The sequence below is a fragment of the Aristolochia californica genome, unplaced genomic scaffold (genome assembly GCF_029961685.1).
Source record: "Aristolochia californica isolate CCGP_79_NKW_82.1479 unplaced genomic scaffold, dmAriCali1.0.hap1 SCAF_11, whole genome shotgun sequence".
NCBI classification, from domain to species: Eukaryota; Viridiplantae; Streptophyta; class Magnoliopsida; order Piperales; family Aristolochiaceae; genus Aristolochia; species Aristolochia californica.
Genome location: NW_027181782.1, coordinates 34,620,261 through 34,634,401, shown reverse-complemented (window position 1 = coordinate 34,634,401; position 14,141 = coordinate 34,620,261). Strand labels below are relative to the sequence as shown.

At 37.2% G+C, this 14,141-nt stretch overlaps 2 protein-coding genes across 2 annotated transcripts; both read right to left on the bottom strand.

Annotated features, from left to right (window-relative positions):
- Nucleotides 1–2: 2 nt before the first annotated feature.
- LOC137943843 (uncharacterized) lies at nt 3–1,656 on the bottom strand. Its single transcript, XM_068789274.1, has 2 exons — nt 1,029–1,656; nt 3–497 (listed from the first exon to the last, which is right to left on the bottom strand). The coding sequence occupies exons 1-2, from the start codon at nt 1,654–1,656 to the stop codon at nt 184–186; spliced, it is 942 nt and encodes a 313-aa protein (XP_068645375.1). The 3' UTR covers nt 3–183.
- An 801-nt stretch (nt 1,657–2,457) lies between these two features.
- LOC137944058 (plant UBX domain-containing protein 7-like) lies at nt 2,458–12,325 on the bottom strand. The gene is made up of 10 exons (XM_068789563.1): nt 12,007–12,325; nt 10,545–10,669; nt 6,761–6,877; nt 5,635–5,833; nt 5,126–5,203; nt 4,958–5,026; nt 4,607–4,750; nt 4,354–4,468; nt 3,422–3,717; nt 2,458–2,898 (listed from the first exon to the last, which is right to left on the bottom strand). The coding sequence occupies exons 1-10, from the start codon at nt 12,106–12,108 to the stop codon at nt 2,737–2,739; spliced, it is 1,407 nt and encodes a 468-aa protein (XP_068645664.1). The 5' UTR covers nt 12,109–12,325; the 3' UTR covers nt 2,458–2,736.
- Between the last annotated feature and the right edge of the window lie 1,816 nt (nt 12,326–14,141).

Below are 14,141 nucleotides of genomic sequence, written 5' to 3'. Positions count from 1 at the left end.
CCCAGATGCCAAGATCGGCAGGGAGATGATTGTTCAACACCATTACAGAATCGAGAAACTTGGAAAGAAAAGAGTTGCAGAGGAAGAAAAAATGATTTTTTTAGGGACAATGAATGCTCGGAGTAGCAGCGGCGGCATTTACAGTTTTTTTTTTTTTTTTGGTTTTTTGTTTCTGGGTTTTACTTATCTGGTATCATTTCGATCGGACACGAGGGTGTGAATGGCGCCGGATAGGTTGTTGACGGCGGATATGAGTCCGGCGATGCCTTGACGATTGGCCTCCGTTCGGTTTTCCTCCATCTGTAGTTTCCTCTCTTCTAGTTCTAGAACGTCTCGGTGGCGCTTTTCCTTCTTCTCCTGGCAGGCTAGAAGTGTTCGAGACAGAACTGATGCGCTTCGGACGATGCTCGATCCCAGTGTCCTGACCTTCCGGCGTTTGGTGTCGGAATCAGGTAGATCACTGCCATCGGTTTCGGAGGAATCCGTTGTTTCAGCAGCTGAGAAAATCAGAACTTTCTTTAGAAATAATATTAGCAAACAAATAACACAAAAAAATCCAATATTAGCGTCTTCAACTCTTCATCGAGTATTTCCGAAGCTGAATTAATCTCAGTCTTTTTACGTACCAAACGATTTGGAACGAAGAAGCTTGATCTAGAACTTAGTCTAAGTATTTTTGAGCTAATTTCAAGGCTGAAAATTACAGTAATAGTAACAAAGAAAAATTTCATTACTGGAGTGGATCATATTATGTATATATACAATTAGCTTGTACCAGTCTCACTCAGAATTTTTGTTTTCTGGGTCGAGACTTGACAGTAAATCAGTGGATTCATTAATCATTTCCACTGCAGAGTATTACACTAGTGACTGCATTAATGACCGAAATTCATGATCCTCATCAGGAAACTAAAATTTCAGAAGAAAAGTTAAAGAATATTTCACGAGAAAAAATGGATAAGAATTGTTTTAGTTATTTGCTTAATCACGGCCTCGGAATCGAGCTTAGTTTAATTCTTGTCAGGTACCAGAAAGTCGCTGCTCGGAAGGCGGGGCGCGAGGAGAAGGAGGAAGCGGAGGAGGGGTAGCGGCGGCAGGAGCAGAGGTGATGGTTTTCTGGGCAGAAGAGCTGTGTTTCCGACTGAGGACCTCCTGAAGCGCTTCGAAAACCTCCAATGCGAGATTGGTGGGCAAGTTCCTCTCTTTCCTCTCGTGCTTCTCCAGCTTCCAGTACGAGGGGCAACGATGATCTCCACCGCCACCGGACCTGGCTAGGTACTCCCTAACCTTCTTGTAGTCCCTGAGCAGGTTATCCCACTTGTCGTTGCACTGGTTCTGGCTACGGAGGCACCCGTGCGCCCAGCAGTAGTTCTCCACCCACTTCCAACGCAGCTCCGCCGACTTGCACGAGGGGGAAGAGGGTTTGCCGGGATCGATCCGGGTGGGGCCGTGGGATCGACGCTCGTCATCGAGCTTCTTGGCGGTGATGAGGACGAGGGTCTCGTGGAGTGTCCAATTGCCCTTGCGGTACTCGCGGGGGTAAGGGGCGTGGGAGGTGGTAGGGGAAGGGGCGAGGAGCGGCGGAGGGTGGCGGGGCTGAGGTTGGGGCTGGCGGTCGTGAAGGAGGGGCGGGGAGGGGGTGAGAGGGTTTGCCATGGCTACGGTGGGGGAGGGGGGGGGGGGGGGGAGGGTAGAGGGAGACGGGGACCGCTCGCTAAGCCATGGAGAGTGAAGGAAGAGTTATGAGAGTAAGGGAGGCGGAGGAGCTTGGTTTTTTCCCTGCCTTGTCCTTTGCTGTTTATTACATCTTATGCCCCATCTTCATTTCATTCTCTCCATAGATTGTAATTATTAAAAAAATATATATATATTTTTTATTTTTTTTAAAAAAATTATTATTAATCTAACTATTTAAATATATTAATTTTTAAAAAATTAAGTTTATTATCCTCCAATTATAAGTGGGCCCCCACACAAATAATTAACCAATATAAATAAATATTAAATCCGGTATAATCACAGCCGACCTTTTGAGCAAGTGGGCCCCGGAAGTCTCCAACGAAGCTTCAGGATCTAGGGAATCGGGTTTCCAAAGTCAGAGAGTAGCCCACAACTGGACGACCAATGGGGACTCTTAAAGTGGTTTATTTATTCAGATTATCTGATCTTATCTGGATGTTCCGAAAAGAAGGGCCGTTTGGTAAATAGATGGAAGGGGAGGTGAGTTTGACTGTCGGTTTGACCGAGGCATGTCAGAGGTGTCAGATGGGAGGCAACACATACGTGACACACAACCACAACCCAGCCTCGATCCTGCCGCTACCTTTTCCGACACCGTCTCGGCCGCGATAAATGCTCTTCCCGATATATCGGTTCGCGGTGGGCCCAACCTCCATCTCGTCGACTTATTTTATGTATCCGTATTCTGTACGTAAATAATTTTATTTAATATTAAAATGATAACAAAGACATCCCTAAAGATTACTTATAAAGAAGAATCACTGATCCAGTAAATATTGCACGAGAAACTACAGAAATTGTATATTTACAACCAAAAAAAGAGAAAGAACAGATACATTACTCCAGTACTTTTGTGCTCTGTGAATGTATCTGTGGCAGCTTACAGAAACAATAAGATTGCATTACGGAGGGCAAGAGTTCATTAGAGCTAGGAAATTTTCTCCTGCCTGTTTCTTCCATTGGGGACTGCCCTGAGAACTGGAAAGGAACCTACTTCTATTCCCAGGCAACAGAAATCATAGAGTTTGCAAGCCCTGACTCATCAAATGTCAAACTACTAGTGTAATCCACAGTTCTTGATGCTCCGGGGATCGCTTGTGTTAGCCGGAAAGCCCGATCGCCTTCGTTCAGTTGAGAGGAGCAGAAAGACCACAACAACTGCAACAACAGGACACAGATTGCATGATAGCTCAGATAAAGGACCATAATTCAAGGTACAATGCCTCTCTTTTTCACTACTAAAAGATTACTAAGCAATGCTGATACACATCACACAATCCACTGTGAGTGTGTGAGTATGCTTTTTCAAGTGAAAAACAAAAGAACCGGAAAATTGAACCAGTTCAATCGATGAACTGGGCTGCAGTTAAGCCACTCTTTGTATACGAGTCAATACTATTCCGGGTCTTTAAGTGCCCAGAACGTTACCACTATTATGGGAACGATTCAACAGATTTGCTAACTCAAAAACTAAAGACAAATATTGGTTTGCCTGAGATAGTAATTGTTTGATTTCCAAGTTCCAGGATGCAGGACTAATGTTTTAAATCTAGTTTTTCCTTGCACACACTAGTCTTTGGGGCCTTCTTAATGGAATCCTTTTTCTCACCTTTATCAATAAACAAAATACTTTAAAATCTATCTCATTGGTAGAGTTAACCTGGCTTTTATAAATTTTTACCTGGATTGGATCTTTGCGGAGGAAATTCCTCTGAAGCCTTTGTCCATCGGGCAGTCGGACACCAACTCTACAAAGGAGTGATCTATCACCCTTTGGTTCTTCAGGGAGGGGAGGGTATGTGGGCATTTTGTTTGAGCTGGTCTCTGCCGCCGCCGTTTCAAGTTCGTCAGTTTTTTCTTCTCTACCAAGTTTGGGTGCTTGGGTATCAACTTGAGTTGGCTTCACAACTTGTTTCTTGTCTTCTAAAGAAGCCGCTAGTGCCCGCAAAAGCTCTTCGTCTTCCTCAACAGTTTCATCTTCAGTAGATAAAAGCTCTTAATACTTAGATTTTGTAGCCAAAAGCCAGACGACATCATCTCCAATATGATTTGTTCTTGTTGTAACTTTTTTACAAAAAATTGAACAAAGAACTGTCTTCCACAATTTTTTCTTTAAAAAACAAAGGAAACTGGACGGATCCAAGATGAAAATGGCTTTTCGTGCTGTATAGACCATATTAATAGCCAGACCATCATATTCCAACATGAAACTGATTGCCCCAAAATATAAGGTCATGTACACAAGAAACAACTCCAAAGTCCATTTAAGTGTGGTGATCCCATGACTTGAGAAGTTTTTATGAGGTAATATTTCAGCAAAGCCAACAGGAAAACAGTTGTTAACATGTTCCTGTTTATCCAAAGGACCCAAGTGTGAATCAGTGGGATCTAGATTTTCTATATCCAGCTACCACTGAATAACCATTAAATTTAACTGAATGCTGTGAATGAACTCGCTGGGTACACTTATAGCCCAGGGACTCACATGACTCTTTTGCATGAGGAAAGCCTTTTCTTCCGGATGACATGTGGATTTGATTTTGAATTCTAAGGAAGTTGTCTTCAAGAACATAGCAAGCATTAAACCAGTAAATAATAAGGTTAATCAAATACCAGGCTGCATCATTTCAGCAAAAGATTGAGCACTTGTATGGCTTTCTCTAAGACGTTTATGAGAATGCACCCCAAAATGATCTTTTGGACCTTTATCCAAGTACGGCACTAAATCCTACAACATACAAGAAGGTCTAACTGTCAGACAAGAAGAAAGCAAATTGCGAGAAACACTTCTAACCAAATCAATTTCATTTAGGAAGACATCAGGCTTGCCTTCAACCAACTAAGGCATCAAATAATGAAATATTACCTCTAACAAACGCTCTGGTTCAACCATGCCATTCCAAGACCGCAGTTTTTGCCCAGTGATGGGGTCAATGACCAGCACCACAGGAATGGAATACAAATTGTAGTAGGTGCAGACCTTTCTTCCTTCACTTGTATCATCATAAACCTAAAATAAGATGTACATGAATTCACAAAACATAAAAGTTCTCCATCTATAAACTAACAAGAGTATATTTGCATCAGATCAGAAAGCTATGTCTCCCACTTTTAGAGATCACAAAACAGTGAGAAATTGATCAAAAGGGAAAAAGAACATGGGAAGTTGACATCACAACATTTTGAAATGTAGAGAAGAGGGTACTAAAGGGAATACCTGCCAGAAAATGAAGTTACTACGGATTGTTTCAGCCACCGCTTCATTTGCCCATGTGTCTCTGTTGAGCTTCAAAAAGTCAAAACAATTTGAGACTTTTTAGTAAAGAAACAATTAATAGAAAACATAGAATAAAAAAAGAAAGAAGACAGAGGACAAATATATTACAATGTGCGAGCTAAATTCCTTGGTAGACTGTATGTTGACAAGAAGCCATTTACCCTGATGAGTGGCCTCTACCTTTGCCTGAAAAGTCAGCAGTGTGTCTCAAGAAAATTCATTGATCGAATCTAAAGCTTATTATACCTTTTCCTTTGTGGTATAAAACACAGGATCTAAAGATAAAAATATCTGTCGCCCACATAGGTATATCAGTTATTTCTAACCAAATCAAACAAGCTTATTTGTCAAATGATTTAAGGTCTTTGTCCTATGCAATATCAGCTTAGCAGTGGTGATCCCTAACCAATACCATAAATTGTGATAATGTGATGAAAAAGAGCGAAATAATTTTCTGATTAGAAGGTTAGCTTAGTATTGAAGGTGTAAAAGAAAAGATATAACCAGAAAAAAAAATAGAAAAAAAAATAAGGATTAAGGTGCTCCTTTTTCAAAGGTATAAAAGGTAGACCATTTTAAATCTCTGCAAAACTTGTCTCAAGACAATAGATTACCACCTTGTCAAAAGGACCATGGTACATTAAGGGAAAGGGAGGCCTATAGAGTGATGCAAGGTTGTCCCGAGGAGCTTCAGTAGCAGAAGAAGAAGCAGTTTGATCTGACTCCCAAACAGCATGTCTTTTTGATTCCTCATCAAAATTTCGGAATGCTATCCTTGAGTTTGCCTCATGAACTGGATGGCCCACCCTTGAAATTCTGAATTAAAAATAAGCAAAATTAATTAACCCTCTTAAAAGAAAACAACTACACTCAACAAAACTCAATTATGCATGTGGGACATCAAATATTGAGAAGGGAAAAAACAGTAAAGTTTGACATTTCATAAGGAGACACAGTAACTATAATGAAATTAACTTGACTACAGGAATACCGGCTGACAATTTGCAGTTTCAACAAACAATAAAGGGCTTGGTTCAATGACTTAAGAATAAAAAAATGTGCTAGACTGGATTCAGTGTATATTCCAATATCTCATCTTCCTCGGCATTTGTTATCTTTCTGTCATCTTCTATTCACCTTTTCAGAGTAGTATAAATATTTGTGTTTTAAAATAAAAGTAAACCTTCATCTTAAATTGAAAAGTGTATATATCAATAAGCAAAACATAAGATACAACTAAAGTATTTTGATAATAAGCAGGTTTTCTGCCAGAGTATTTTTTTAGAAAGTTAACCATTTAGTCTTATTGGAGGATACTACATTATAGAAGGAATACATAGCATTATAAAGAATTTTTATTTTTTTCTCCCTCCTAAATTGCTCACAACACTTCTAACCATTCATAAGCAATATCTAGAAGCGTATCTCACCACATTCTCAGGAATGATGGAAAATTAATCGTGCAAGATAGTGATCTTTTCTTCTTTTTTTTTTTTTTTATAAAAATCATGTAGTGCTGTTATTTGATTGAGAAAAGAGGTGGCTTCTTCTACTTCCAATGGCACATCTTTTTTTTCTAAGAAGTACATTAGCAAAAGGTATGATTATCAAGCAGAACTAGTCATCTCAATAAACAGATAAGACCTACAAAAAAAAAAAATGTTCCATCAAATTGTAGTATATTCAGTGTAAAGATCATTTGCAATGAAAGCACGCAAAAGAGCAGGACCAATGAGACCATACCCATAAAGTGTAGCATCATCATACAGAACCTCTCGTTTCACAGGTAAAGGAGGACGCACTTCATCCTCCCCAGCAAGTCCTGCTATGGGCTCACTTCCACTATTTTCTTTCCAGACACTATATCAAAGAAAAGTAGGTATTAGTTTTTATTATTTCCTTCTTTTCAACTGACCAAAATAATTTTCTGTAAAGAGAGTGCATACACATCAAAAGGAAAAAAACACAGAAACATACACCCCAAAAAAAAGCCATATGCATAGAGCAAAGTTGACTTAACAGCCTGGAGCCTGGAGTGAGAAGGAATGATTACAACGAGATTGCATATATACTTCCAAATTTGGTGACATGAGATAATAAAGACATACTCAACCCTGGAGTATTAAGAGCATTTTCAGATGAGAATCAATAATTCTAATTTCCAACCAGTTAGGCTCATCTCTAGCAGATAGTTTTTAAAAAAATTAAGATTAATTGCCAAAGTCCTATCAGATAGTTTAAAAAAAAAAAACTTTATAAATCAAAGTGTTTTTCCAAAGGGGAGCAAGTCCTCAGCCTGCTTCACAACTCATGAACTTCTTCACTCATGTAATAGGAGTAGACACTTGGTAACGTGTAGAGAACTCTTAACAGGTTAATGAGACCTTTCCTGATCCTGTATTAAGATGAGCGAAGGGGTGACATGGAGGAGTGGGATTAAGAGCTGCATCTCCTTTGCTTCCTTCTCTCTATCAATTTCTCTACTCATGAATTTGAAGAGCTCAAAAGGTTCTTGGTAAGGTGATTCCTTGTTTCCACATTATTAAAAATGGTTCAGTGAAGTCCTTGCTTCTATTTTTTGTACACTGAAAAATAAATGGTTGCCTTTCCTTGTCAGCCTCAAACATTTTATTTGAGTATCACTCTAGCAATTTGAAAAATGACACAATTTATTTTTGTGACAAAGATATTGACCACATTACAGGTGTGAAAGCCCTGCTCTTTGTTTATGAATTAATTCCTAGACAACATGTACTTTGGTAGAAATATTTTCAGTTGGGGGGTTAATTTAAGCAGTGAACTTGTTAACTATGCAACCATCACTCTTGGCTAGGGCTGTAAACGGATCCAGATAATATCCAAATCTGAAAATTCAGCTAATATCCAAAATTCAAATCCAACAGAACTTAATCAGATATCTGACATGATATCTGATCAGTTCCGGATTGGAACTGGAACTAGGAGATCTGGATCCGGTAAATATCCAAATCCGAAATCTCTTCAAATTTTACAATTTTATATAATGATTTTTATATTTAATATATTTTAAAAATGAATGGACAAAGAAGAAATATGTAACTATATTGTAATATTGAAAATATTATTTTTAATTTCAGCTATATATTTTAGTATTGTATAAATATAAATATTTAATATAGTTTTATATATTCTTTTTTACTGTTTTATTTTATCTTATTTAAGGTTTTCGAATTTGGAGATTATTTGATGGACTCGGATTCAGATATCTGGTTTTCAGAAGCTATATTTGTTTTCGGATTTCAGATATATGTAAGGGATAGAATCTAAATCCTGCCATATCCGATCCATTTAAAGCACTACTCTTGGCTGAGACATGCCTCATTCCCATCTTCTTATCTTGGTCTCTATCTTTTCTTATGCCAGACTTCCGAAATCTCCTATTCTTGAAGAATTGTGAGACATTTGGGTCAAAAGCCCCATTTTCAAACAAAAAAGGGAAAAAAGAAGAGGGTCAATGGCCCAATCCAACTGAAAAAAAATTAAATAGCAGTCAAGCTCTAATACAAAAATGATTGAGGAGACTTAGGCATTGATAAGATGAGTTGTGAAGGAAGTCAACCATTACTAAATATGGATATGATGAATATCATTTGTTCCCCCTGATTCCATCGCCATCTATGAGTCTAACCAACAGACAGCTATTGCAAGCTCAAGCCCAAGTACAGCTCACAGTAGGAGAGGATGCTCTTGCAATGACTTTTCCCACAATTTGCAGTATTGCACAAGATCCTGAAATTACAGTCCTCAAATCATTAAATTTGGAGAAGTTTCAATCTTGAGATTCGTGTTCTGTCAAAGGAGGAAGCTTCAGAGGTAAGTGCTTACTTTCCCCACTTGACAGTAATTACACTAGGGGGGTTAGGAATAATGTTGTGATCTAGTAGAGAAGCTCTTCTAGTTCATATGTTATTACATCATTGAATGACTTCTAAGTGGATTTGATCATTCAATTAAACTTGCTTCAGCTGTCACTAGGGCCATTCCATTGCCTCCACAAAATCACACACTTCATTTGGTCTGCTGTGAGAAATAGAATTCTTACTATTGACCAGCTGCTGCTCAGGGAAGGAAATTGTCTTGGAAGTCAACCTTGTGAGCTATCTAATGGGGTGGAGGAAACTGTGGTTCATCATTTGTTGCATTTCCCTTCCCCTTTCACATTTCAAACTGGCAAGTATCTCCAAAGAGTTAGGTTTTTCAATTGTTTTTTCACCATAATTTCTCAGATCTTTTTTTGTCTGTTTGAGAAAGGCAAAGTTTTATTCAAAGGCCTGAGGGCAAAGAATCAATAGACATCAATTCCATTGGGAAAATTGGCGAGAAATTGTGGCTTCTTTCCATTTAGCCCATCTCATAAGGGTGTCAAGAAAGAAAGAAGCAGAGAAATGATCTACTTGCTCAATGAAAGCAATGAACAATATTCTTTTTTACAAGTTCCAGAGCTTAGTCATCTGCCAAGCTCTATCACAAGAGATAACTAGATATTGGCAAGTAGTTAAATTAACTCTAGAATCGAGATTCCACTTAACAGAGACCTTCAACAGGTAGTTGGTTGCTCAATTTGGACCGCAATTTCAGAGACAACCATAGGCCTGCTGGTGGTGGCATTATGTGAGGTTTCGAGGGTAACATCCATTTATTTACATAGCTCCTTTCTGTTACTGTGACTCCATAGAAGCTGAGTTAAGGACCCTCCCTTGGGGTCTTAGAGCTTATGTTCATCATTTGAGCAAGAGTCTACTAATGGAGGGGTATCTGGCCGTCATCATTGGTTGGGTTTGGATGAAGAAATGTTTAGTGAGAAACTCCTGACAGACTTTTGACAAGATTGCTGAGATATGAAGATCATTGACTCCCTTATGTCATGTGCCTAAAAGTGCAAATCGCTTGGCTGCTTCTTTAGAAAGAAGCAAAGCTTCCTGCCAACATCTTGTTGTCACAAAGCCATCACACAGGTGCACATGGGACAGGTTGAACAGGGACAGGATCAGTCACTGACCCTGTGGGCGAGGTGACTGGTGAGGGCAAAAAATGCATGGGAGTTTGGGGTAGCAAGAGAAAAAAGTTGGCCCAAAAATCTAAGTGATGCTTATGCCCTACTTTATTCAAGAAATTGCTCACATAACATTTAAAGTTAACTTAAACAAGGGTTTTTTTTGGGAAAAAGGTTGGAATGGACCATGGGTTGTCGCATGGATGGGCTGGGGACGTGAGAATGGGGTGAGTACAGGATAGGAGAGTTCAGCTCACAAGGGATCAGGTTTTCCAAAAAACAGCCCTGATCCTGATCCATGTGCACCTCCAACCTTACAGTGAACTAGTTTTCCAGCTTTCTAGAATATTTGCGGTTATTTTGCATGTTCTTCGTGAATTATATCATAATGATCTTTCCTCCTGGAGGTCCTTCCCCAAAAAAAACTTTTTTCTAATATTTATCCAAAATATACTCTTCAAATAAAGTTGATTATTGATTTTGAAATGGACTTACTCTTCATCAACAGACACAGGTTTACCATCTTCAGCAGGTTGTGAAGCAGAAGTTGATTGCAACCCTCCACCTTCATTTCCAATATAAAACAACTGGATAGCTTCTTCAAGCTGCCAACTTGTAGCCTGTAACATTGGTACCAAAGACACTTAGTAATAGCTCAGAATAATGAATACTAGACTTCCAGATTATTGCCTTGTTTCTTTTTGCTGTGAATTTCCTGTTCTTTTGATGTAATTTCTCCTTTTCTGGAGCTTCTTTAATTAAATCTCATTTCTCATTGCTTAAATAAAAAACAAAACCAAGTAACCACAGAAATTTCACAAATAGTTTTTTCCTTTGTGCACTAGAATGCCGACAGTGTCTCTATCCTAACATCTTATGACTGTTGGCCCTCCGTTGTTTTCCATGAAACTAGATTTTTTTTACCAAGGATTGGTCTTTCTCTTCTCAATCTATTATGTATATTTGTCTTCCAAAATTGAAATCAATCAATATGCATGGCCTTGGTGGTCTTCATAAGGTTACTTACATCTCCAATCCAGCCATCAAACTCTGTGTTTCTTTTTTATAGCAAAGAAAATTAACTTAAGAACAAGAAGATCACAGAGGGTGGCTGAGAGTTAATGAAGATAACAAATAAAAACTACTTAGAAGAGGAAGATACTACTGCTGTGTACCAGTTCCTTTCTTAGGCAGCAGCTCCAAGTAACAGTGAGTAGCTACACATAGACCTTGCAGAATACTAAGTGGCTGGTACATATATACCACCATATCTTTAACTTTAACTTATCACAAGTTAGTCTGACAACATAAACTCATAATGTAATTTCTGTAAGCATGGCTTACATTCCATTCTAGGCAAACAGTAACACCAGGACCAACTAAACTCACACAATGTATGATATCTTGCAGAAATTTAGTTCAAGAAAATACAAGCGTTCAAATTTACAGAGGAGCTACATTGATAGAAAAAGTTTCTGCAGATAGCCTACAGAAACACTTGAATTAAGAATACCCACCAGATGAAGAATCCCTCCTTCCAGCCTCCAACACCAAAACTAATGCAACAAAATTTGCTCATCCCATTATACTTAAACTTCATGTATGCTTGTATATCGGCATGTTGGCAACTCTACATCATAAATATCACACTACTAATCCCAAACTAAAATTTTCTAAAAAAACAAAAAACTTTTTCGGAATTCCCCCATGGACCCTTCAACTAACGACAATCCAAATTTCACCCGAGATTACATATTTATCACCCTGTTTTTTCCTCTTGGGACGAACCCATTGGAAACTGACCCCCATACTGTCGCAATCTGTATAACGATTGGAGCATTGAGGATTCCTTGCAGACAAAGGCGATCAAAGATCCAAATTTTTTACCAACTTCAATACAAGCAAACAATCAACTCATAAATCTAGAAAAAAGATAAGACGAATCAATGAATCTCACCTGCAGAAACTGTCTAGCGGTTTCGGTCGTCTGCCCAACAGCAATTTCTAGAAAAGACGAGACCATGCTCTGTTTTTCTGTCGAAGTTAAAATGGTCTCCATCCGCTCAGTCCCAGAGATTCGAATAAAAGATTAAATAGCGGTAGGCCTTCCCCCTTATCTATGCTGCTTTAGAAAGAGGATACATAGACGAAGAGAAAGAGCAGAGATTTCTGTAGGCGGAAGCAAGGATTTCTCAATTTTATTTTTCTTTTACGTTTTGATCTGAGCTGAGGTAAAAGAGAGAGTTACAGAGTTCTTCAACTAGTCCTCTAGCACCCGAGTTCTTCTCTCGTCCTGACGGCAGCGCGTCTAGCTTTTGCCAGGCAAAGTCCTTTTCACATGTGGAATATTCACCTCGAAATAAATACGAAAAACAATAAAAAAATAAACTATCAGTAGAAGCTAATATTATAAAAATCGTCTCAGTCACTTGGATTTAACTGCTGATTAGTGCAGTGTAATCTCATTAGAAAAAACATCTTTGTTTTGCATGGTAAGGGTATTCGAGAACCCTTCCCCTATTGGCAACAAAAGGTGAGGGGCAAGGCTTTGCAAACCCCTCTTTCACATTTTGTACAACAAAGGGTAGGGATCCCTAAAAGGATGGCACATGATGTTGTTTACCTCCTAGAACTTGCTAGGACTTATTTTGTGATACACATGTGTGACTTGGTGATCAGGTAGAAGTAAGTCCTAGAGTGTGAAGTCCCTTGGAATAGGGTGTGAGACTTACTTAAATTACCTTAGAAACACATGAATAAGATAGCCTCTTTTATAAAATCCTCTTTCTTTGCCATTGCTCATCCTAAATTTTTATCTTCTTTATTATTATTGCCCATTCTTTGTTTTTTTTCTATTACCTAAAAATGAATAAATTTATTTTAATAAAATCCATTTTTTCCTTTTCTTTTCTTTTTTTTGTTTTTCGTTTCTTTTTTACTTTTTTTTTTGTTATTTAGTTTTAGGGTTTATTAAAAAAATTGTCTGAATCAACATAATTGATTTTTCATGTTTTACATACTTGAATCGCCTTACAAAGACATTAGATAGTGTTAAAGTATATTTATTTTTAATTATGTTTTTTGTTTGTCTTTACCTTTCTCTTTTTTGTTATTTAGTTTTAGGGTTTAGGGTTTATTAAAAATCAACACAATAGATTTTTTTTCAGGTTTTACATACTTGGATTGCCTTTCAAAGACATTAATGAATTAGATAGTGTTATATTATATTTACTTACAATTTTTTTTATAAATTTATTAGTTATTTCTTGGGTGCTATAAAATTAGCATTTGCTTTAGAAAATCCTTTTTCATTATCATTTCTTGTTCTGAGTCCTTATGTTGAGATTCATCTTCCATTATGATTACTTAAAACCCAATAAACCATTTTTTTCCAAAATCCTTTTCTTCCCCCATTTCTTGACTTGTTTTCTGTTTTTTAATATATATATATATATATTCTCTCTTTGTGTATTGATTTGACTTTTTTGTTCTTAAGTTTGATTTTAGTTGTAAGACTCAAAAATCTAGATCCTTATGCATATACTATATTTTGGGAAAGGATTTTGTTAACTCATCCTACATTTTTATCTTCTTTATTATTATTGCACATTCTTTATTTGTTCTACTACCTAAAAAAGGATAAATTTATTTTAATAATTTTTTTCCTTTTTATATGGTATATTTTCCTTTTTTTATTTTTTTTATTTTTTGTTTCTCTTTTCCTTCTTTTTTTTGTTATTTAGTTTTAAGGTTTATTAAAAAAATTGTCTGAATCAACATAATCTATTTTTTCATGTTTTACATACTTGAATTGCCTTACAAAGACATTAATGAATTAGATAGTGTTAAATTATATTTACTTGTAATTATGTTTTTTGTTTCTCTTTACCTTTCTCTTTTTTGTTATTTAGTTTTAGGGTTTAGGGTTTATTAAAAAAATTTGTCTGAATCAACACAATTGATTTTTTTTCAGGTTTTACATACTTGGATTGCCTTTCAAAGACATTAATGAATTAGATAGTGTTATATTATATTTACTTACAATTTTTTTATAAATTTATTAGTTATTTTTTGGGTGCTATAAAATTAGCA